General features: G+C 43.5%; 4 protein-coding genes across 12 annotated transcripts; 1 reads left to right on the plus strand and 3 right to left on the minus strand.

Moving 5' to 3' along the window:
• On the plus strand, positions 3,582-6,162 carry LOC8060181. The gene has a single exon (XM_021463156.1). The coding sequence runs from the start codon at positions 3,897-3,899 to the stop codon at positions 5,886-5,888; it is 1,992 nt and encodes a 663-aa protein (XP_021318831.1). The 5' UTR covers positions 3,582-3,896; the 3' UTR covers positions 5,889-6,162.
• On the minus strand, positions 6,433-8,851 carry LOC8073706 (phosphoglycolate phosphatase 1B, chloroplastic). The gene is made up of 11 exons (XM_002448050.2): positions 8,497-8,851; positions 8,325-8,392; positions 8,150-8,242; positions 7,987-8,058; positions 7,842-7,913; positions 7,591-7,650; positions 7,456-7,508; positions 7,229-7,326; positions 7,043-7,142; positions 6,801-6,904; positions 6,433-6,713 (listed from the first exon to the last, which is right to left on the minus strand). Exons 1-11 carry the CDS (start codon positions 8,738-8,740, stop codon positions 6,607-6,609), a joined length of 1,071 nt encoding a protein of 356 aa, XP_002448095.1. The 5' UTR covers positions 8,741-8,851; the 3' UTR covers positions 6,433-6,606.
• LOC8060182 (protein NRT1/ PTR FAMILY 4.3) lies at positions 10,237-15,600 on the minus strand. Of its 2 annotated transcripts, XM_021462660.1 has the most exons (7): positions 15,038-15,600; positions 14,501-14,721; positions 13,631-13,755; positions 13,294-13,511; positions 11,722-12,162; positions 11,504-11,622; positions 10,237-11,384 (listed from the first exon to the last, which is right to left on the minus strand). In XM_021462660.1, exons 2-7 carry the CDS (start codon positions 14,554-14,556, stop codon positions 10,574-10,576), a joined length of 1,770 nt encoding a protein of 589 aa, XP_021318335.1. In that variant the 5' UTR covers positions 14,557-14,721; positions 15,038-15,600; the 3' UTR covers positions 10,237-10,573. The 2 variants fall into 2 exon arrangements, with proteins under 2 accessions (XP_021318335.1, XP_002448096.1); XM_002448051.2 differs by lacking the exon at positions 14,501-14,721 and having other exon boundaries at positions 15,038-15,599.
• LOC8060183 (protein NRT1/ PTR FAMILY 4.3) lies at positions 17,872-23,642 on the minus strand. 8 transcript variants are annotated; one of them, XM_021463813.1, is made up of 8 exons: positions 21,975-23,642; positions 21,787-21,848; positions 21,648-21,713; positions 20,884-21,035; positions 20,509-20,726; positions 19,376-19,816; positions 19,165-19,283; positions 17,872-19,042 (listed from the first exon to the last, which is right to left on the minus strand). In XM_021463813.1, exons 4-8 carry the CDS (start codon positions 20,978-20,980, stop codon positions 18,256-18,258), a joined length of 1,662 nt encoding a protein of 553 aa, XP_021319488.1. In that variant the 5' UTR covers positions 20,981-21,035; positions 21,648-21,713; positions 21,787-21,848; positions 21,975-23,642; the 3' UTR covers positions 17,872-18,255. The 8 variants fall into 8 exon arrangements, with proteins under 8 accessions (XP_021319488.1, XP_021319485.1, XP_021319482.1 ...); XM_021463810.1 differs by having other exon boundaries at positions 20,884-21,053; XM_021463807.1 differs by having other exon boundaries at positions 20,884-21,217.

The following is a 24,093-nucleotide window of genomic DNA, read 5'->3' on the forward strand; positions in this document are numbered from 1 at the left end:
TTATTAGAGCAACTCTAAAGCTTTGTCTATTCTTATTGTTAAGGCTATTTTTAAAATTTATATAATAAAAGTAGTTCTTATTGTTAAGGCTATTTTCAAAATTTATATAATAAAAATAGACTCTAATAGATATCTTATCTGACTTCGTAAAATAGAAAGCTTGTTATCTCTTAATTTTTAATGGTTATATATGGCCAACCACAAGTGTTGGCTATCTTATACTTTGTAAAATAGAAGGCTTTTGCAGATTTATTCTCTTTTAGCGACTTTTCTATTTTATAAAATAACTAATCAATAGAATTTGGCTACTAATTTTAGCCAAGTTACTGGAGTTGCTCTTGAGACAACGTTTGAATCCAACTAGCTAAGTATTAACTATTTTTAACCTATTTAGATTTATATTTATGTTAGTTATAATAGTTATTAGTTGGCTAATAACTTTATAAATAGTATTTGCTGGATTTATTTAGTTCACCGACTAATAGGTGATTAGAATTGTCTAGAATATCTTTGCGTTTATTTTGTCAAAGAGACATGTGTAGAAAGGAGTAATGAGGGATAAAAAGGTCAATCGGTCTGTTAGTTGTTATTAACTGAGTTTGGCCAGCTAATGAAATGACCATTAGCTAGGTTTATTTGGACTCATGCTATCTAAAATGTAGTAGCTAATTATTAATTGTTGGGTCCTAGTAAGGAAACTAGCTATTGACTAATGTTGAGCTAGGTGGTGGGTAAAACACTACTCATTTTAGCCCCCAAAAAATATAAATCTTGTTTTTTAAAAAAGTAAAAAACCTCAAGTTAAAAAATCTAATATTTATGATATGTAATGAATATTGATAGGCCACTCGTGGAATATATCTTCATAATAAATCCATCTAGTGATATAAACGTGGATAATATTTTTTTATACGTCTAGATTGAATGGCTCATCGAAAAATGAGTTTTACATTTTTTAAAACAGAGAGAGTAACTTGCATATTTACTAGAATTAGTTATGTTCTTAGTGTTTTTATAATGGATAATAGTTAGCCTAGAAAAGTATGGAAATAGAATAGTGCAAACTAACAACCATAAATAAATAAGGAAGCATAATAATACTAGAACCTAAACCCTAGCGGTCATATAGATGATGATAAAGATCCACCAAAGTTATGATTAGTTAAACATATATTAATTAGTATTGTCCCTTAATTGGTTAAAAAACCAACAAGTAAAATTGTTATACCATTCCTCTCCGTCTCTTGCTTTATTAACAATGAATTGCAATGTTAACACTTTTTGTATGTTTTTTATTTTTTGTTATGTGCATATCTTGCTCAATGTTAGTGTATATTGTAATTGCCCTTGTCTTTGTTGGTGTCGACAATCTAACTTAAGTTAGAGGGACTAACTAGAGTCACTGGCAGGTGCAATGGCTCAAGTCCCTCTAACTTGATTAGGAGAGACTCATTCGTTGACAAATTAGATGACTATATTATGAGTTGTCAGATATAGCGTCACATCACTAGATACCTTTAAATTAGATAACTATATTATGAGTTGCCAGATATATCACCACATCACTAGATACCTTTAGATGTTGTAATTATCCTTTTACCATTGTCGTTAGTGAAGTCATTCTATATTAAGATGATAAAGGGAATAACCATCGGTCCATTCCACGTCGCATTAAGATACCTTTTAGGTGGGATATCCTATTTTAACTTGATGTTTGGTTCAAAGTTAGCTGGAGATATACACTCTGATTAGGGCTCAACTCGCCCCTAGAAAACTCGCAAACTGAAGATTTAGAGATTAGAGATTGAAGGAGTAATCTAAGAAACTTACTTATTGGTCTGTTGGTGTTTAGGGCATTTGGTTTCCGGCGGGTCATAACCCTTTGCAACTCTAGTTCGTTTGTTGTACATTGTAAGTATTATTGAAATCACTATGTATAGAGGTGGGCATGACCATTGCATAACTGGTAGAACAAATTAGGTCACTATAAACTGGCTTCATCAGCAACTAAAATAACAGAACAAGCACTACGTTTGAAAATATAAATGGGAGAACGGGTACAAGTAAATATAAGATATGTAAGGGAGGGAGGAGCAAAAGATGATGCCAAGCCCGTTCTTGACGTCTTCCTGGTCTTTGGCAAGTTGGTGACCTGTCTCATTTTGGCCGTCGCGTTCACAAGCAATTTGCAGCTCGTGCAAGCTACTGGCGCGCTTCTTTCTGCGATATATGTACCCTTTTTTAGCACGTTGCCGGCGTTCCATTTGAAACACCATTTGCATGTTAGGTCCAGGTCCAAACACACCGGGAGTACTAATGCATAAGAATATTCTTAAGTATCCTACCTATATATTTCTTCTTTTTAAAGAAAAAAGGAGCTAGAAGCCTATATATGACGCTAACAATCGTTACAGTGGCATTACCTTTTTCTCAATGCTCATCCGATCCGCTTTGATGCGTTAGTTTGCAATCTTTGCTCTTTATTAATGACGGAATACTTATTAACCCCCCCCACCCCCCCCCACCCCCAAAAAAAAGACGGAATACTCATTTTTGATCCCTTAGGGCTGTCGGAGACCTATTTGGAATCCAAACCCAAAATAGGTTTCCAACACAATACATATAGCCTCCAACAGAGTACCCACACAGAAGACCCATTTTGGATATCCGAAGAGGCATAACCCAAATTTGGGTATCATCTCTCCTCGAGACCCATTTGCAGAGAGTGTTGTTTTTTAGGTCTTGCTGTTGGAGAAGACTAAAAATAGGTATGGAACCTTTTACCTGTAGCGCTACCCAAAGGACAAATGAGTCTTGTATTTTGGGTGACGATTGTTGGAGATAGTCTAACTATCGTCCGAGGTTTACTGTTAGCCCAAACATTTAAAATGGTTATTTTAATTTTCAAAATTATAATTCATAGAATTGAACCTATTTATAAATTAGGACAAACATATTCACATTCCTAAATAAAAAAGAAAGCATCACGAAAGAAGACACTTTGAAGCGTCGCTTCGCTGAAGTTTAGCTTATGTTTAAACTCTTTGAGCAGTACTTTTTAGTGGAAAAAAATAATATTTTTCTCTCACAACAAATCAACATCAGCTAAAATTTAGCGAATGGTTCAAAAGCGAGAGAACAAATTTATTTTTCTAAAAAAGAGGCAAAAAGATAGATATGAGTATGAATAAAAAACTGGAGGTTTCCTTCCACGAAAGGAGGAAATCATGGTGAACACTGAACGAAGTTGCAATCTGCAAAACACGAATAGCATCATACCATCGCCTACTCGATTACCAAATTGAGGGGAGATGGCTAGGCATCGCTTGTGGGGAAGCATCAGAGAGCACAGTAGACACTAGACAGACAGATCGAAAAGATAAACAGAGACACTGAATGAGATGGCATTTTTTTTTGGAGCAAGTGAGACAGCATAGCTGCACTTTGTTTGCCAATTGGCTGGGCCTCGCAGGGTGGGCCATATTGACCTCGACCCAATCACCCAAACGAGACCCATCAACCGGCCCGGAACCGCGGAGTCTGGAGTCTGGACCGGACTCTGGAAGGAGCACGTCGCGCCCGGACCATCAGCTCCCAAAGAAAAAAAAAACTGTGGAGGGGGAAAAGCAACCCAATCCTAGGTCACGCCGCCCATCCACACGGCACTGAAATTCCCGGCCCTTCTCGCCTCCCCGCCAGCCGACGACGGCGTCCACCGCGGGCGGCGGCGGCGGCGGTCCGAGAAGAAATAGCCGCCGTGCAGGCGCATTACCCGTCCTCATCCAACCGGGCCCAGCGGAAGGGGAGGAAAAGGCGAAGGCGGGGGGGTAAGTCAACCGACCCTCCTCGCCGCCTGATCGTTCGCTCCCGCCACCACCGATGCTGCGGCGCCGGCCATGGCGTCGGCGCTGCTCTCATACCTGCAGGCCCTGTGGCCGTTCTCTGCCCTCCTGAGGGAGGAGGACGACCTACGCGCGTCAGCGCGGCTGATCGGGCCGCTCTCTGTGCCGGAGGAGACGAAGCAGTTCGTGCTCGCGCTCCGGGAGCCTGGCGGGTCGACGCAGGACCCGCACCGGGACGGCGCCGGCGTGATCTACATCCTCGCCGCGCAGAACCTGTCGGAGCAGTCCGCCTCGGACGCCGAGCGCCTGATCAGGGAGGTGCGGCCGAGGGCCGTGGTCACCCAGGTCGCGCGCACGGCCCTCGAAGACGTCCGGATCGAGGAGGATTGCCTGGCCGGCAGTGGAAGCGGGGGCGTGCCGGTACCGGCGTCGCCGTTTCAGGTGATCAAGCGGTGCGTCACGGAGAAGAGGAGCAAGGACCAGTACGTGAAGGCTGCCGCGTGCCAGGTCCTGCAGGAGATTTTTGGGGTCGGGTTCTATGGCCATCTGCTTGCTGCCAAGAGAGCTGCAGAGGAGACGGGTTCGTGTTTTCTATTGCTTGAGTCTCCGTATGAGAGGAATTGTGGTGGGGGTGGATCGGTCAGCCGGAACAGCACTACAGATAATAACTCAGCTCAGCCATTACAGGCTAGTTGCTCGCTAGCTCACAGCACCATGGATGATGACTCAGGTTTGCAATTGCAGGCTAACTGCTTGATCCCCAGGAGTGCCATGACCTCCCATGGTAGCAAGATATGCCTTATGGATGATAATGGAGGACAGCTCTTGAAGTCACTGGCACCAACTCTTAATTTCTTGATGTCCCAAGCAGTCCCTTCCAATGCTGCTACTGAGTACAGGCCATCTGAATGCAAGCCGGCTGACAGATATGAGGCTCCACAGTTTGCTCAGTCTGTCTACCCTTTACTTGCTGATCTTTATCATATATTTGTCGATATTCCGTCTATTGGTAAGGCTATGGCTTCTGCTCAGAAGTTGCTTACTCAAGTTCACGAGGGGGAGCCAATCAGCAGTGATATGCTATCTGATGTGTACGTATTTAGAATTGCAATAGAGGCCCTCAGGATGGGTTTAAACAATGCAGCAAGGTCCCATATTGATACCAGAGATAAACATGGTTCAAAAGATCTGGATTTTTCAGATCTCCAATCTGATGAGAAGTGCCACATTCTTCTTGCGCAAGCTCTCAGGAGTCAACTAAGAGAGTTTGGTTCTGTGGTGGCTATAGTTGACGCGAGCTGCTTAGCTGGAATAAGGAGACATTGGAACACCCCTGTTCCTTCAGAGATTACTCAATTAGCTAGCAGATGCTTCAATCACTATGGTGCTGAAAATGATGACAAAATTGAGGTACCTTCAGCAGACAGCACTGATAAAAAAAGTTGGATATCTGAGAAACCTGTGGTTGCTGTTGGTGCAGGAGGTACAGCACTCTTGGGCTTTTCATCATTGTCAAAATCTCTTCAGGCTTCTGCCTTCCTTAAGCTCGCCCCTTACAAAAGTCCAGTGGTTCTAAAGTATGCATTGATGCAGCTACAAAGACATGCTGCTATTGTATTAAGCAAGATGCTCCCTCACGGGTTTGTTACTGCTGGCTCAAAGGCTTCTGCTTTGCAGTTCACGGCTTCAGCAGAGAAGATCCGAGCGGTGGCACACACTGTAATATCATCAGCTGAGAGAACAAGCTTACTGGCTATGCGAACTTCATTCTACGAAATAATGCAGAAGAGGCACAGGCAGCCTTTCAGAATAACTCCTTGGGCAACATTTGGCTGCAGCATGGTTGCATGTGCTGGCCTTGTGATGCATGGAGATGGGATCGAGTGTGCAGCCGAGGCAGCACCTTCTGTTCCCATGATTGCTTCTCTGGGCCGTGGCCTTGAGAGCTTACGTCTCACATCCCAGGAGGTGAGACAAACAAAGGGCCAAAATGTGAAAGAAGCTTTGCGAGCATTAATGAACAGCTTGAAGAAATCAGCAAAATAAAGGGCCAACAGTTCACAACTGGAGCTGTATGGATTTTTGTCTTGTGATTTGGGGGCAAGACTAAAATTATCATGAGCTGTGAAGTGCACTTTTCTGTTTGCCAAGATAGTGAAATTATGTGATTGTGCTTTGTGGGCGTGGCTAGCTTGAGCTTAGGGAGCACTTGAGTGAGATGAGTGTGTTTTTTTATTGACTTTCTGTACATACATACAAGATATAATGTTCTTATTGGTATGAAAAATAATTCAATAAGATTTCAATGACCTATGGCAAATACTAGTGAAATATTTACAACTTTGCCAGAGGCGCGCAGGTGCCATGGACAGAACACAGAAGTACCCCGCTGGCCTTGTCATAATATATTTACTTCAGATCCATGTACATACCAATAAGTTGTACATGGACAGAAGTGCATTTTTCAGTATCCTTTTTAGGTCATGTTTGCAACTACCTACTTCGTTCTTATCATCATTTTCTTAATTTGTTTATGCTTGTATACGTTGGACACATGCATTTCGTTTGAAGTAAAAAAAAAGGTTCTAACTGCAGAATCTAGAGTAATTCTTGGCATCCTTGTGATATGTGCATGACTGATGTTACAAAGCGATATCTCATGATTACACAGAGAAAAACAAAACCATCCTTTGTGTTTCCTTATTTGTTACACACAAAAAAAATGGTCGATGCTGCCTATGCAAAAGGAAGGCGGGCTCGTCCTTCAGACAGTTGCTGCTTTGAGGGTGAGAAAATCTGAAAGTTGATTTGTGTAGAAATCTGGCTGGATCGAGTTGTCGGGGCTCTGAAGCGTCTGCAGGGAAGTCACACCTGCAAGAGACAGCCGAACTCAATGCTTATGCTGATGTTAAGCCAGCAGTGCCCATATCAGAGTTAGAACCGAGGAATTGATGAAACCTGAGAGAACAAGCAGAGTCTTGCAGCCTCCGTTTTGACCAAACAGGATATCAGTATCCAACCGGTCACCCACCATGCATATCTGGGATGTTGTGATTCCGAACCTGTCATGCAGGTGGTGAAATGTAAGAATCTGAAAACTTGCAGTGAGCTGTATGATTTATTACACTTAAAACAGTGACACATCCTTCGATGAACAATTTCTAATACTGGACATGTTTAGACTTTACTGAGTTTCTTACTTCTTTGCCAGGTAGTCCATCATGAAAGTAGATGGCTTCCCAACTACGAGCGGTTCTTGTTTAGTTGAACCAAGAATTGCACCGACCATTGATCCACCACCTGATGCAAGGCCAAATGTTTCATAATTGAGCAACTGGTATGTTTCTTCGTAGCATAAATAGAAAGAATGCAAATAGCTTACTTACCTGCCCATTCTTGGGCATCAGTAAGATGAGTGACAGCATCCCTGTTTGTTGCTATGAAAAGGCACCCTGGATTCTCACGGATGCATAGTGTCCCATACCTAAAAATGCATTGGCGGCAAGTTTACATGCCTTGTAGAACGATTAGTATCAAATCCAACCACAACTGCTCCCACCTGTAAGAACATGAATGAAGAGGAGTAACACAGTAATGCGAAGCTAAGACTTACTGAACTTTGTAGTAGTTAAAGTAGCGATCAAATCCGACCACAACTGCTCCCACCTGTAAGAAACCCAAATAGTGTGTCATTGGGTTTTCTTCTCACTATATGCCACCCCAGAACATGAAGAAGGATCATACATACATCTTCGTCATGCTCCATGTAAAAACCAGGCTTGAGCTCTATCTTCTTGTCTCCATCTGTCTACATGATGATAAAATCTAAGTTGCGTAAGTAAGTTTGTATTCAGACTTCACACAGTGCTATTAGTAAATACTGATTGATATCCATGATATGTTGGCTCACTAACATTGTATATAATGTACTAAAGTGTCAGTGAAACTCGTCTTCTGTACAAGTGTTCTGTCATGAATTTCAGAGAAATTGTTACTTACGGGCCCACCGAGGTACTGAAATCCAGCCAACTCTAGCTCCTTCAGAATCCCTTCCTCTCCAATGACATACACCTGAAGTAGCCACAAAAAAAAAGTTGTTAAACTTTGCTCATTTTTCGTGCATATTTTGAACGGTGATAGTTACCTTCTTGTCCTTGGGGAAATCGATGGACTGCAGGTACGCAGCGGCTGCAAAAGACGAAGCGAAGATCTCTTCCTGCGCAGCAGCAATCCGGTCTCATCGGTTAGCTGAAGAAACTGATGGACAGAAGCAGTTCATGATCATCACAAGTGCCGAACTACCCGACCTCGTCGATGCTCATTCCCAGCGTCTCGAACTTCTTGCCATACTGCTTCCTCGACTTGGTGGAGTTGTTGGTCACGAACACCAGCCTCTTGCCCTGAAAAAGGCGTACCAGCAGCAGCTTCAGTGAATCATCAGGAAGTGACGACTGACGAGAGCATTGGGGTTTTGGGACGGACCTTTGATCTGAGCAAGTCTAGAGTCTCCGGCACGCCGTCGATCAGCTTGTCGCCCTTCCAGATCACACCTGCGCGGCACACGCAGAGAAGACGCGCGCCAATTTAAGCAGTATAAGCACGGCACACACACCCACTACCCAAGAAGCCGGCGGCGATCGGTGTGGTATCTGACCGTCGCAGTCGAAGATGAAGGTCTCGACGGAGTCGATGAGCGCGTCGGCGTCCTCGAGCTTGGCTGCCGCCGCGGCCGCTGCCATGACGACGCCGGACCGCCTCGCCACGCGGTTCGCCGACGGCGCCGCTGCCAGCCCGCCGCGCCGCTGGCTCTTCCCCGAGAACGGGGAGTGCGTCGGCGCCTGCGACGAGGATGAGGAGGTGGAGGGGAGGAAGGTCGGGGACGCGCGAACCTGGAGCATCGCCGCGCCCGCTCGTGGCGCTCTGTTCTTTTTTATCGGGTGGCGTTTGGTTGGCGTTTGTGTGATGTGCCTGTGCGTTATGATTTGGGCGGGGCGCAGGCGCCGCGACCGCAACGCGCCAGCGATCGCTCCCGTCTTCTTTCGATTGGTCTCCGGGCCTGCTGTGATTTGTGGCTGGGAAGGCAGACGGGAGGGATTGGGGGTCTGGGCTCGTGTTGTGGCTGCTGTTCGAGCTAGGACTGGGGAGGCAACGAAAGGTATGTGATGTGATGACATGTGATGTGAGGACCAGGAGAGAGAGGAGCAAAAGGAGGAAAGGATGAAGAAGTGAAATTCTGCAGGGAAGTTTTGATTCAGTTTGCTAAAAAAAAGATTAGATTCAAGTTAGAACAGTTACAAACCTCTAGCGGCTAGTTTATCTCGTGATGGCCTTAGGCTTACGGCGCGATTGTTATTAGGGCCTGTCTACGCTGGTGGGCTGTGGCCCTGCTGGGCTGTTGGTGTGTCAATTCGGCGGGCGCTCAGAATCATGGCTCGCTCTAGAAAAAGTGAAGAACCGTAACTTTTTCCGCCTGGACTATGGTCACAGTTCAGGTTTACACGTCCTAAAACCATTCACAGTTCAGTTTTCAAGGTAGTTTTTTTAGTTTATAAAAAGTTTCAATAGGCAATTAATAATGTTTTAAGCAAACAAAATGATTTCTAAGTTTATGGAAGTTCTTGAGAAATATCCTAAGAATATATTGGACACAAGAAACCCCAAAAAAATATTTACAAAGGAATATAAAAATATATCTGAAATCACAGAAAAAGAGTTAACTTTATGGTAAAGGAAAATTTTCTAACTTTTTTTTTGAAAAATTCCTAAAAAATGTAACCAACCGAATATGTTTCTAAACTTCTCACAACCAATATATGTGATGCAACCAACATGAATGTAAGATACATTGATCCTAAATGCATTCATGCTTAATGCATTTGTGATGGTTTCATCATGTGTTTTGTCATGAAAAGTTTTTAAACGCATTTAGACATTAATTTGAATTTTTCAGATTTTTCTGGATATTCTTCCCATTTTCTTATGTCTCAATCTAATTTCTGGAAGCTTCTAGATATATATTCATGATGTCTAAATATTTTGTTTGAGTTCATCATGTCCTAATCTATATCTAGGATTTTTCTCAAAATTTTAACAATCTATATATATTTTTATAATTTGAAAAATATTAAAGTTTGTTTTTTTTGTGATTTTAAGGTTTTGGATTGGAGTTCAAGGAAGAAACCTAAATTACAAACAATGAGACAAAAAAAACTTTTACTCGAGAATCCCTGTCCTTTGTTTTTGAAAAAAGGAGTTGTGGGATGCGAGTCCTGTATGTAGGCGCGGAGAGCCACGATAGCTGCTAGGCATGTCATTGATGTGCAAAACATCCATTGACAAACCCGTTCAAGGTAAACCATAACATCATGCATTTGGGTTAACTGATGACGCAATATACTCAGGATGTCACTTCAGATTGTACATTACAGATTGTGGCGATTGCATGATTTGGCACATGAATCTTCCACCGAGAAATCACAAGTTGCACATTACAGATTGTGGCGATTGCCGTTACAGAAGACCATTTCACAAAGCCAACTTTTCCAGAAGTATCACAGGTTAAAATCCAAACAATGAAGACAATACAAATCAGGCATCACCGCATCAGCGGTGCAGCATATTACAAAGATATACTAGCACAAGAGAGACGTTTTGCAAATTTGACTAATCCATGGAATGGTGAACCAGAGGATACTTCTACATTCTGAACCAAGCAAAACAATGTACGAAGTTTAAGGTGAATCTTGATCAACTGATGGCTCATCAGGGAGGCGGGGATCCTGCTGGTAGACATACTTCTTTGCCCAGTACAGATAGTTCAAGAAGGCAAGCAATCCGACAACGGTGACAACCCAGTAGAACAGGTCAAGTCGGCTGTTGTTCAAGCTTGTACCCTCGAGCCACCCTCTCTGGTGGCCCCGTCTCGTGGCCGCGTTCACTGCTTTCACAAGGAAAGTGGCCAGCAATGACGCGAGCCCAAGCTCGCACCAGAACAATGCAGTGGCGATGGATTTCATGCCCCGTGGCGCCTCGCTGTTGAAAAACTCAAGGAGGCCCGGGAACGATGTCACGTCTGACACACCCAGCAGGAAGAACTGAGGCGCGAGCCAGAACAGGGACATCTGTGTTGCAGAATCCTTTCTCTTTCTCTCAACAAGTGCTGCGATAACTGATGCGAGTATCATGCAGGCGAAGCCTAAGCTGATCCGCTGCAGGTGAGTGATGCCACTGGCATAGCCAGTGCGCTTGCGCAAGAATGGAACAATGAACCGGTCATAGATGGCGAGCATTACCATCTGGAATGTGATAGGGATGATGAAGAGTGACGCCGGGGAGATGTGGATCCTGCCAAGCCTTGTGTTTGTCATGCTACCTTGCTGCACAGTGAATGTCAAGATGATAGGATTCGATACATATCCGATCATGGAGCTGACAAACAGGGGAAGCATCCGGAGCACAATCTTCGTCTCTTCCACCTTTGCCACACTGCAACATGACCAGGCTCCATCTTTCCCACGGTTAATGCAAGCTTTGTCGAGGAATCTGAGTAAGATGAACGAAATAGTTTGTAATTGGCAATACTACTAAAAGGGGAGGCAATGCCCTCAAATCTCTTTTCCTGGAAATACTACATGAATGGCATGTACATCTCTGAATCTTACTTCAGGTTATTTTTTCGGGAGAGTGCTTCAATAGTGCCTGCCCCAGTACTAATTTCCTGTGCTTCTTCCAGCTTCTCAGGAAGCTCAAGCCTCCTGTTTCTGAATGCAACCACAAGAACCTGGAGCAGCAATGCTGTAGCTAATTAATAAGCACAAACTGTGTGATAATTGAGATGATGCTATGAGATTTTATGTTTTAAACCAGGAATGAGCACAACCTGCAGTATTCGAGTTAGAGGGCTTCCTTCAGGTACTTGGTTGCGGTAGAAAGGGAGACCAGTAGCAACCACAATCAACCCAAGCAGAACTAGGATGGCACACAAGCCAAGTCCAATGTCCCACCCCTTGTAGTTCTCGAGCCACACAATGAGAATTAATCCTACTAAACCACCCAAGGAGATCCCAAAGGTGTACCAGTTAAAGAAGCTGGACTGTTGGCGGGACTCAGTGGGATCTTCATGGTCAAACTGGTCTGCTCCGAGAGATGGCGAGCAAGCACGGATGCAACCTTCACCAAATGCACTGATATACAAGGTTGCATATAATAGGGTAGCATTCCAACCATGAACTTCTTTACAGACAGTTCGTTCATCTTCAATATCGCAAGATGGTGGATGGAGTGATGGAAGGTAGGCTTGTAGTGCCAGCAATCCAAAGCCCTAAGAATTGCATGCTTAGTGGATTACAAATGCTGTACATAATCACTAAGAATGAGTGCATAAAGCAACTGTCAGATCGTGCACATTTGCTTAAGAACTTATCCAACATTATAAACGAAACCTGTTTTTGACTCAAAGGGACAATGGTTTAATGCATTTTAGAAGCTAACAAAGAGTATATATAGCAAACTTTACAGCAGAAATCAGTATATGGCCCGGGTGTAGCTACTCCCATTTGTGTATCTCAATATTTAGGGTATATATGGCCCGACGAAGTGACCACCTGGGTTAATATGTATGTTAAGTATGCAAGTATACATAGAGTATGTGGTTATACTTATTTTTATATACTAGTATGATGGTAGGGATCCTTTGAGTAATGCATATCATTGCATTAAGAAAAAAACTTGTTCAGTTTCAACCCTCAATTCATTGTTACATTACATGCCACAAAGGAAACCTGAAACATTATACTAGGCACATGCCGGTAAGTATCAGGAGTGTGTTAGATTAAATTGTTAATGTAGAACTTCAAATATTAATTAAAAAGAGATGCTAACACTAGCACTTGACACCCAAACAAAATTCCTTTTTTTTCATATCTCAGTTAGGTGGATAATTGGACTTCACAGTCAAGATTATGCCAGAGGTATTCTTGTCATGAACTGAGCTGTAAAAATACACAGCAGGCTCTACGTCTGAGTTTTATGTTTCAGCTGTTTATTAAATCTATTTAAGTATTTGAGGCCCATCAATGTGAACCAACATCAGTTTGATTTACGTGTATACTTAACTATATATGAGCATCATAAAGTACTTCAGCAATTGGAGGTACTTAAATTGTAAACACACATGTTTATGGTAAGATCACATCCCAATAAGGATAGTTACACATTTATACTAACTTCATTAAAAAATTTAAGTGACTTTGGTAGTCAACCCTTAGCACTAATGGCTAAGTTTTTTTTTCATCCACTTCTCTAATTGACAGAACTATGTCCTCACAAAAGGGGACGAAACTATGAAAAATAGTCTATTCTGTACTATTGGTAGGTTTGCATTTATTAACTGCAATGGAACGTGTAAAATATCCTGCAGCATGTAGATTGCATAGATCAAGAGCAAAATTACCAGAAACTCCAATGGACCAAAGAGAAGTATAGTTCTAGAACGACTGATGTATGAGTCAGACAGAAAAGCCCCTATCAAAGCAAACCCACTTGTGGCACCGACAAAATTAGTTACTGTAGTTGCAGAACTTGACACGCCCATATGCATTGTCCCGTGGAGATAGGTAACCAAATTCAGCAAATTGGGAACATTCACCATGCTTGTTACAACCGTTAGGACTGTAAGGGGGGAAAATATGGAGCAGAAGTTCAAGAATTAATACATATTTCATCAGTGAAACATGTGTTCAAAATGACTACACACATAAATCAGGAAAGATATGAGTACAGCCACTTACAGTATATAAACATTGCTGCTCGAACACCTCCATGTACCTCTCTATGTATGGGGTTTCCTCTCCAGTCCACAAAGCCTCTAATTGCCATGGTACTTCTGAAAAGATTCTTCTCTACTGCCTGCCCACTACATCCCTCACAAACGAGATGGGTATAAATAAACGGTAGACATACGAATTTTAAGGGGTGATAGCAACAATTAGATAAATCAAAGTTTACTGCCTATTTTATGCCATCTCTATCACAAGGCCCACTAGTACCAACTACCAACTACAGTTGACTTTTAATGTACCTATCTTCTGCTGACTTAAATACTGAAATTGGACTCTACAAGTCTACTACAAGTATTGAAAAGCACTACAGGAAAAGAAATCAGGGACATGTATGGTTACAGAGGTTCACAAGTATGAAGCCATTAAAGTGCAATATTTGTAACTTAGATGTAAATCGATTCATTGTATTTGAACAATAAAATTTTCAAAATCTAAGTTCCTCTTAAGAATTGCAGCTTAACTTATGAAGAGGAAAGAGTTAGCCTGAAAGTGACAAGATAACTTCTAATAGCATAAAAAGAACTTACTGCTGGAGTCTGTTCAATTTATGGTATTGCTGACATCTACTTAACTATTCATTATGCGAATATGTCTGACAGCAGCATGAGGGATGTGAAAGTTAGGTGGAAATGCTTAATGTTGTGTTAATTTTATTCCATTTGCTATCAATACAACAAGAAGTGCAATTATCCTTTGTTATTTTCACAAGGCCTCAGGGCCACTGATATGGGAGAGTAAGCAGGATGATGCTCTTACAGGTAACACCTAACACCTAGTAGCCAATATAACCAACAGATCCAACCATGAGCGAAATGTTACCCAAGTAGATCAGACTGAAGTGGGCTTGGTTTCATTACAGCTGCTGCTGGCCCCATCACCCTGAGATAGTTTGAATAGTTGGCGACCTTCGCGCAACTGTGAAAGTTGTACAGCGAAGTGGTCACTGCTGACTAAAATGCCTACACTAAGACCTCCTTGCCTGGGGTGACAGGGATTTCAAGCATCTTTGGGAGCTTGCTGTTTTCAGTCGGAGGATGGACCTGTAATAGGGGATGGTTAAGTGCATGATTAATGCAGAGTCGGGAATATCCCCCACCCCCCCTCCTCCTAAAAAAACAAGCAACATGCTCTCACTTCTTAGTGTTTCCCAACCTACAGTAAACATGATGCTTCCAGCGATACCAGGAGTTTCACAGTATAGGCATCTAATCGTCCACACATGTGCAGAACTTATGTAGTTCTAGGCTCTAACAGTATCAATTCAGGCTCATAAATATGCATGTTTTGGAGGAAAAAGTCGAATGAAAACTGTTATAAATATTGAGGAATGCAGTACACGATGGGCACTCTGCATACTTCTATTCTCGGCACAGGCAGGCAGAGGAGGTAAAGGATGGGCCGCAGCAGATCTCTGGCTGGGGCCGCCCGCTGGCCGCTGCCGTTCGCGACGAAGAAAGCGAACCGTTTGCCGGCATACAAGAAGTTGGCAAACACGGCCTTCGCTGGAGCCCATCCTGTACAGGGCCGCGCTTATGCCACCATAGGAGTGGAGGGCGAGATGGAGGCGCACCAGCGTAGCGGTGGGGAGGCTCTAGTTGAACTGTTGAAGTCGACTGCATCTGCATAGTTCACGGCGGCTATAGCGAGCGCGCGGTGGCAATGCGAGTGAGGTTGGCCCTCGGCGGAGGCGTCGAGCGAAGCGGCCTCGCCGTCGGCGGGCAAGTCGCTGCAAATCAGTCCCCGGGTTTTTGCAAAATCAATCCCTGTACTTCTGCAAACCAGTCCATGTTTAGTGTTTTGGATCACAATTAATAAGCTTGATCCAGTGTTTTGCACAAAACCCCCCCTGTTTTGGGTTTAACTGCGTTCCAGTATTATGCAAATCAGTTTCAATATTTTGCACATAAGCTCCTGTTTTTTTCTTGAATACGCAAAAATTTTACGTATCTTTGTATTTAAAAAAAAAGATATTTTTACAACGTACACGGGCGCGCTAGCGACGACAAAGTATAAAAAAAACGCAGCCTCCCTAACCTGATTACACATAGCGATTACTCGTGAACTAATTCTCCTAGGTGACGCGGTCCTGCCTCTATCCAAAGGTCGGCGATTTGCTTGATCATGGCGAGGAGTTACGCGCTGGTGGCCGCTTCGTTCCGGAATAATCTTGCGTTCTTGTCTTTCCACAGCTCCTATGCCACGAGCGCGAAGAGGGTGTCGACGCTCTTCGTTTTTTTTTCTCTATGCCATCTCTATCTCCACCGTTCCCACCAGTCGGCGATAGAGGCCCCCCACCTAAGCGGTGTCGGCCCCCAGCACCGTCAGAGTGGACCACCATATATGTCTGGAGAAGGAGCAGATGGTGATGATGTGGTCGATGGTCTCCGGATCTTGGTCGCAGAGGTAGCATTTGTCGTGCGCATGAAGCCCGTGGCGTTCCTCCTGTCCTGCGGTCCAGTACCTCTTCCGGACGGCGAGCCATAGGAAGATCCTAAGTGGCGCCTAGGTCTTCTAGATCCGAGTGCATCCGAGGACCGGGTGTGAAGCCAGGTGCAACGCTCTGTAAACTGAGCTGGAGGAGTAGGATCCGTCTTGGTTCCATCTCCGTACCAGACGGTCCATGTTGTTGTTTAGGGTCTCAGTCGCAATCAACCTCTAGAGCCGTCTGTATTAGTTTGTAGCTTGGACAGAGATGCCTCCGAAGATTTGACGAACCCACGCGCGTCCCTACAGGCCATCTGCCACAATCGTTTGCATAATGTCTCTGCGGCTTATGAAGTTCAGCAAACATGGTGCAATGTGCTTGACTGCTTGGCCCTGGATCCACCATCCCGTCCAGAAGGCGGTGGAGCGACCGTCCCCGATGATTGTGTATGTGGACGCCTCGAAGAAGCTCTCGACTTCGCATGGCACCGATAGTGGTAGCTCAGCCCAGACGCGGCTTTCATGGGCATGCTACAACCATAGCCATCTTGTCTGCAGCGCGATGGAGGAGAGGCGAAGGTCCGAGATGCCTAGACCCTCGAGTTCCTTCGGCCAGCAGACAGTGCACCATGCGATCATGCACTTCTCTTTGATGCTCCCTTCCTTGCTAGTCCACAGGAATCGCCTACAGATGGCGTTGATTTCCTCGATCGCCCACGCAGGCAAGCCATCGGCGATGATGGTGTAGATTGGGATCGCGCATAACACCAATTTGATTTAGATTAGCCTTCCACTTCTGTTCATTAGTGGTCCGTGGCAAGACGACATCCGTCCGGCGACGGCGTCCACTGCGGATTGGATGTTGGCCTTGGGCACCTTCTTCACGCACAGTGGAAGACCGAGGTAAGTTATGGGAAAGTCCGCGAGCTAGCACCCAAGGATTGCTTGTAGCTGTTGCGTGTTGTCCTCTGGATGTGGATTGGCATGATGGAGCACTTCCCCAAATTCATCCTTAGGCCAGAGGCGTCGTCGAAGATGTGGAGGATTATTTTTATTGTGTTTGCCTCTTCCGCGCTCGGGTGCATGAAGAGGATGACGTCATCGGCATAGATGCTGCAGTGATGGCAGATGGGTGCGGCCTCCGTCGGTCCCAGAAGGCGGCTCTCCGCCGCCGAGTGCACCAAACGCACGAATGCTTCCATCACAATAATGAAGAGCATCGGCGATAGATAGTCTCCCTGGCGTACCCCCCTTCGGTGCTAGATAAGCTGGCCGGCACTGTCATTGAGGAGGATCCTGGAGGAGGTCGAAGCAGTGTGGCCACCCAACGCCGCTAGTGCTCACCAAACTCGAACACGCGGAGGTTGTCGAGTAGGAATGGTAGATAAGCTGGCCGGCTCTGTCATTGAGGAGGATCCTGGAGGAGGTCGAAGCAGTGTGGCCACCCAACGCCGCTAGTGCTCACCAAACTCGAACACGCGGAGGTTGTCGAGTAGGAATGGCCACGAGACGGTGTCAAACGCCTTGGAAATGTCGAGTAAGTGCCTTGGGGATCTTCTTCCTTCTCAGGTAGACAGCTGCTCGCTGGATGAATCGAGATTATTTTTTCATATCAACCCTAGACTGGGCTGTAATTTCCAAAACTTTTACAGACCTATCCTATATGATGACCTCAGCAGCAGCATACTGTGAGAGGTATCGACGAACGCTGGAGCGGGAGCGCATGATCATCGCTTGTGTTGTCGGTCGTCTCTGCCCCGTATGCTGAAAAATTCATTCATGCTGAACCATATGCTATTAATATTGCAGCAATAATATATTCTAGCTGGCATTTCAGCTCTTACCAATTTGCCAGTTTGACATATTTCTGTGTCTGAAGCTTACATTGTCACAAAGAAACACCCACTTACACTTGCACAAACTAGAACATCTCCTTTGATAAGGAGCATTTCACAAATGTGAACTACTGCTAATGCTAAGTATAACGAATGATGTCCACCAATGATCTGCATACAATCAGGCATCTGAATACGACAACAGGCTCTAATCCATGTCATGGTAAACCAGACCACACTTATCCTGCTTTTGCTGAACTGGAGGACGATCCTAGCGAGATATTTCAACGTGGATCCTGATCAACTGGTGGCTCATCAGCGAACGACGATGCGTGGATTGTGCCGGTACACATACCTCTTGGCCCAGAACATGTAGTTCAAGAAGGCAAGGAATCCGACAACAGCCACAACCCAATAGAACAGATCAAGACGGCTGCTGTTCAAGCTTGTAGCTTCGAGCCATCCTGCCTGGTGCCCATGCCTCGTGGCCCTGTTCACTATCTGCACCAGGAAAGTGGCTAGCAATGACGAGAGCCCTAGGACGCACCAGAACAAGGCTGCCGCGATCGACTTCATGCCTCGTGGCGCCTCACTGTTGAAGAACTCGAGGAGCCCAGGAAACGATGTCACGTCTGACACTCCCAGCAAGAAGAACTGAGGCGTGAGCCAAAATAGGGACATCTGCACTGCAGCTTCCTTCCTTTTCCTCTCAACGACTGCTGCAATGACTGACGCAAGTATGATGGAGGTGAAGCCTATGCCCACACGCTGCAGATGAGTAATGCCACTAGCATAGCCTGTGCGCTTGCGTAAGAATGGCACCAGGAATTGGTCATAGACTGGAAGCATTACCATCTGGAATATGGTGGGGATTATGAACAGTGTAGCCGGGGAAACATGGATCTTGCCCAGCCTTGTGTTTGTCATGCCACCTTGCTGCACGGTAAATGTGAAGAGGACAGGGTTTGATATGTATCCGATAATGGAGCTGATAAACAGAGGAAGCACACGGAGCACAATCTTTGTCTCCTCCACCTTCGTCCTGCTGCAAAGTGACCAGACTCCATCTTTCCCACGGTTGATGCAGGCTTTGTCGAGGACTCTGGTAAGATGCATGAAATAGTTTATAATGGGAAATACTAGAAACAACACAATGCTCTATACTCTATATAAATATATAAATAGGCCTGCAGTGAAAAACACACGTGTTTCTCTGCATCTTACTTCAAGCTATTTGTTTCAGGGAGTACTTCAATACAGCCTGGCTCAGTACTGCTTTCTTGTGCTTCTTCCAGTTTCTCTGGAAGCTCAAGGCTCCTGTTTCTGAATGCGACCACAAGAACCTAGAGAGGCAAAATGCAGCTAATTAATAATCACAACACACTTCTCAATAGTTGAGACAAGATTTTATGGTTACACTAGGAAGGAGCACAACTTGCAGTATTCGGGTTAGAGGGCTTCCTTCAGGTATTTGGTTGCGGTAGAAAGGGAGACCAACAGCAACCACAAGCAGCCCAAGCAGAATTAGGATGGCACACAAGCCAAATCCAATGTCCCACCCTTTGTCGTTCTGAAGCCACACTACTAGAATCAGCCCTATAAAGCCTCCAAACGAGATCCCAAAGGTGTACCAATTAAAGAAGCTAGATTGCTGGCGTGACTCAGAGGGATTTTCATGGTCAAACTGGTCTGCTCCGAGGGATGGCATGCAAGCACGCATACAACCATCACCAAGTGCACTGATATACAAGGCGGCAAACAGCAGGGTGGAATTCCAGCCATGGACTTCTTTGCAGTTACTTGGTTCTGCTTCAATATTGCAAGGAGGTGGATGTAGTGAAGGAAGGTGGGCTTGCAGTGCAAGCAGTCCGTAGCCCTGCACAAGTGAGTGTTTTGTCATGACAAAAAAAATACCGTGCATAAAAGTTAGAAAGGGTGTCAACATGTGCACGTTTACTTAAGGATTGATCCAAAATTATGGCTTAAATCTGTCTAAATTCAGGAGGCTACCCTTGTAATGCCTTTCAGAAATTCTCTGGAATATCAGTATAAAATTCTAGGAGGATGTTAAATTGTTAGTGCAGGACTGAAACCTTTACTTTGCACCCAAAAATAAATCCATTTCTTTCAATATTTCAATTGAGTGGACTTTGCAGACGATTATCACAGAGGAGTCATACTTCATGAATTGAAATGTAAAAAAAACAAGGCATGTAAGTCAGAATTTTACATATGATCTGTTCATCTAATAATTTTAAGCCCATCGCTCTTATGGATATGTACCCTTGTAGGCCATTCTTACAGTACCTAAAATCGTTTTACATGTATATGGTAATATGGTAAATACCCAACTAGACGTAAGCTCCTGAAGAGGTATTTCTGCGCTTCTGTAAACTTTCAACAGTTTACCTTAATATCACCCTTCTTAGCATAGTTTTTCATTCACTTATCTAATTAACAAAAATCTAAAACGTAATACCATGTTTTCTAATTTCTACTATTGTTACTTCAAATCTAGCAATAGCAACAGAACAAGTAAAATCCTTTAGGGTGTAGATGATTGAATACCAGAAACTCCAATGGACCAAAGATAAGTATAGTTCTTGAACGAGTGATGTAAGAGTCAGAGAGGAAGGCTCCTATCAAAGCAAACCCAGATGTAGCACCAAGGACATTAGTGACTGTAGTTGCAGATCTTGACACTCCCATATGAATTGTTCCATGGAGATAGGTTACCATATTCAGCATATTTGGGACATTCACGATGTTTGCCACAACTGTCAGGACTGCAAGTAGGAAAAAGGTGAAGAAGAAGAAGATTGAAAATAATAAAAAAAACTTCAAATTCACAAGCCCTTACACACATCTGTAAATGATTACACTCATAATTCTGGAAAGATAGTAAATGAAAGAAAGAATAGAAGATAGAGTGTAGACACTTACAATATATAAACCATGCTGCTCTCACTCCTCCATGCACTTCTCTGTTGATGGGGTTTCCTCTCCAGTCCACGAAGCCTCTAATTGTCATGGTACTCATCAAGATTTTTGCCTTTTCCCTCTTGATTACTGCCTGCCCGCTGAGTCCCTCAGATCTGAGGGGTATAAGTAAACTGATGGGGGTTCAAATCAAGGAGTGATAGAGACAACATGATCAACCAAAGTGTTTTTTCTTGCCTATTTTATTTCGTTTCTATCTCAAGCCCAGATAGTCCAATTCAAACATGCGAAAGTTGACTTCCAATGTTACTATTTGCTGCTGACTGAAATTTGTACGCTACAACATGTTCATATATTATAAAGGGAGAAAACAGGACATGTACAATGAGAGAGATCATAAAGTAATTGTATGTAGCAGTCATCGTTTTCAGCATAAGACCATCCTGAGTGCGACATTATGTCACTTGACTACTAAAGTGCAATATTGATTGTTTTATGTAACAGTCACTTCAAAAGCTGACTTCCTCAGCAAAATAGTGTAGCCTAACTTATGAACAGAAAACACTACCATCTGAAATTTACATTATGACTATGTTGATGAGAATAACAAAATAAACTACCAATTGGTTCCCCAAAACATATTCTTTTAGATGATAAAAACCTTGCAAATAACAAATCATGGAACACCAATATTATCAGGAGTTGATACAGTAACAGTAATTAGAAAATAGCAGCAATAAGCAAATTAAGTCAAATGCAACCATCACCATAACACGCGCAGAAAAGTCTTGAAACTACGATAATTTGTTAGTCATCCACTGAATCAATCCTGCCTGGCAAAAAAAAAAATGAACTACATCAGGTCGCAGTCCTGCCACACACAAATGAGCTCCTTGGTACAGCCACCTTATCCGATAATCACCATGTGAAGTCCCTTCTTATTCACTACAGGAACAGGAGTATAATACCTGAAAGTGATGCAAGGGAAATGAAGGCAAATCAGAAAGGATTACAGTTACTAAGATCTTATTCAGGTTTCTACCTTTTTTTTCAACGTAAAGGTTTTGTACCATTTAAGTATGAAGTGAAATCACCTTTGCAGTTTCCACGAGACCTCAGGGTCATCAATATGGAGGTAGTAAGCCGGAAGGTGTTCTTACAGGTATACTAACACAAGTAGCAAAAGGAGATCCACGAATAGATATATCCAAAAGCAGAAACAGAAGTGGTCTAAATACCACTGCTGCTGTCAGCATCACCTCCTTACCTAAAAAAAATCCTGTAGAAAACACATAAAACTTGATACAACTAAAACTGCTGGGGGCTTCGAACTTACAAGCTTGTAAATTCCTTCAATCAAGGCACCCTTGCTGGTTTCCCCATCCCCTTATATATTCCCAGAAAGTATTTTCATTTGTAACCAAGTATTTTGAGTTCTCCGCTAGTTCTGCTCCCCTGCTGCCTAAATGGCTTACCCACCTTTATCTTCTCAGCATACCCCCTTTATTCATTCACTACCACAGTCAGCTCCAAGTTTCTTCTTCTGGGAATTATTCTTGGATATGATTGATGAGAGTTGAAATAATAGCGTTCAGAAGTCAGAACACATAGAGCCAAGATAAGCAGCCATTGTTGACTAACCATCCATACTGACGTGGAGATAGTATCTGCAGTTTTCTCAGATTTTTTTTTGTATGAAGTAGTATGATTTCGGTGATGGTTATTTCAAGCATATGAAGATTGAAGAATACTAGCTGCCACATTGACTTGGCTAATTGGGTTACATTGCAAGCCATAAATCATCAATCTCCAGTTTTACCCTACACAGCTACACTACAGAAACCAGGATGTTTCCAGGGACATCAGGTATTTCACGGTATGGTACCTACTCCTACATACAAATTCACCAATAAAAAGTGTAAGGAAGACGCCATATTATCCAAATTCGATTATCCAAATTCGCAGAATTCCGGTAATATCCAAATTCGCGGAATCTATGTTAGGTTTGTATTTTATTATCCTGTACGCTCAATGAAGACATTGGAGGTAAGAACCAAATGAAATTGATCTAGCTACAGGTTGAGAAATACAATACACAACGAGCTGTCTGCATTCTTGATTCTTCCATTCCCTGCGCAGGACGCAGGTCAGCAGGGGTGAAAGGCCGGGAGTAGCGGTTGCTTGGGAGGCGACCTGGCCACCCGCCGTTCGCGATGGAGGAACCGAAGCGGATGCCCGCGTGCTGGCTGTGGGCTAGCATGGCCATCACCAGAGTTCATCTAGCATGGCTCTTGCCACTGTACAGAGGCACGCACGGCACATGCCACCACGGAGTTCCGCCCGAGCGCAGCGGCTGCGCGCGTGGAGTCCACGGCACGTCGGCACCTATGGTGAAGCTATGGTAATGAGCGGCGACCCTAGCGAGGTTGGCGGAGGCCGCGAGCTGCGCACGACCTGGGCGTCGGCGGGCGGCAGCCGGCGGCCATGACATTTGGCAGCGCAAATCTCAGTCTCTATTCCGCTGATCCTCCCGTGAGTTTGGCTGAAAACAAAAGTAACATTTGTTGATATTGTTTGAGAAAAATACTAGACAGATAAGCTTAAGTGAATAGAGAGGATCTATAGTGAATGTATAATATGATATGCTTTAGTATAAATATTTTAATGTAGTAATTGTCTGCAATTAATTGAAATGATTTATAACTGCAGCTTAGTCTAATTATGATGATATTTTTATGGTGGATTAATTATTATATGTTTGCACTATAGTAAAAATTTTATACTCATTATGTCATGTAAAACTTAAGCTTTGTTGAGTTACACCCAAAATCATTTTTTTTTAAGATTCTCGATCACATTGAATTTACGGCACATGTATGGGGCATCGAGTATAGATAAAAAATAATTAATTGTACAATTTGCCTGTAATTTGTGAGACGGATCTTTTGAGTCTACTTAGTCCATGGTTGAACAATAATTGCCAAATACAAATGAAAGTGCTACCCAATCCAAAAAGTTCTAAAATCTAAACAAGGCCTTAGTTTTTTTTTAAAAAAAATAAAATATAAGAAATTTGATCACATATTTAGGATTCAATCAAACCATAGTATTTTTCCTGAAGAAGAGTAAAAAATACTACTAGTTTGATTGTGCCCTAAATATGTGATTCAAATTTCTCATATTTTAAATTTAAATAACATATTTAGGACTCTA

This window comes from Sorghum bicolor, chromosome 6, assembly GCF_000003195.3.
Source record: "Sorghum bicolor cultivar BTx623 chromosome 6, Sorghum_bicolor_NCBIv3, whole genome shotgun sequence".
NCBI lineage: Eukaryota > Viridiplantae > Streptophyta > Magnoliopsida > Poales > Poaceae > Sorghum > Sorghum bicolor.

Bases quoted from the DNA above. Each gene is read 5' to 3' on its own strand.
- LOC8060181 (XM_021463156.1), top strand. From the start codon at position 3,897: ATGGCGTCGGCGCTGCTCTCATACCTGCAGGCCCTGTGGCCGTTCTCT.
- LOC8073706 (XM_002448050.2), bottom strand. From the start codon at position 8,740: ATGCTCCAGGTTCGCGCGTCCCCGACCTTCCTCCCCTCCACCTCCTCA. The intron at 8,243-8,324 runs GTCCGTCCCAAA...CGCCTTTTTCAG, and splicing joins TAGACTTGCTCAGATCAAAG to GGCAAGAGGCTGGTGTTCGT. The intron at 7,914-7,986 runs GTAACTATCACC...TGGCTACTTCAG, and splicing joins ATTTCCCCAAGGACAAGAAG to GTGTATGTCATTGGAGAGGA.
- LOC8060182 (XM_021462660.1), bottom strand. From the start codon at position 14,556: ATGGGGCCAGCAGCAGCTGTAATGAAACCAAGCCCACTTCAGTCTGAT. The intron at 13,512-13,630 runs GTAAGTGGCTGT...CCCCCCTTACAG, and splicing joins AGCAGCAATGTTTATATACT to TCCTAACGGTTGTAACAAGC. The intron at 12,163-13,293 runs GTAATTTTGCTC...TGCAATTCTTAG, and splicing joins TTGGTCCATTGGAGTTTCTG to GGCTTTGGATTGCTGGCACT.
- LOC8060183 (XM_021463813.1), bottom strand. From the start codon at position 20,980: ATGAGTACCATGACAATTAGAGGCTTCGTGGACTGGAGAGGAAACCCC. The intron at 19,817-20,508 runs GTATTCAATCAT...TCACTTGTGCAG, and splicing joins TTGGTCCATTGGAGTTTCTG to GGCTACGGACTGCTTGCACT. The intron at 19,043-19,164 runs GTAAGATGCAGA...GCATCTTACCAG, and splicing joins CCTGAAACAAATAGCTTGAA to AGTCCTCGACAAAGCCTGCA.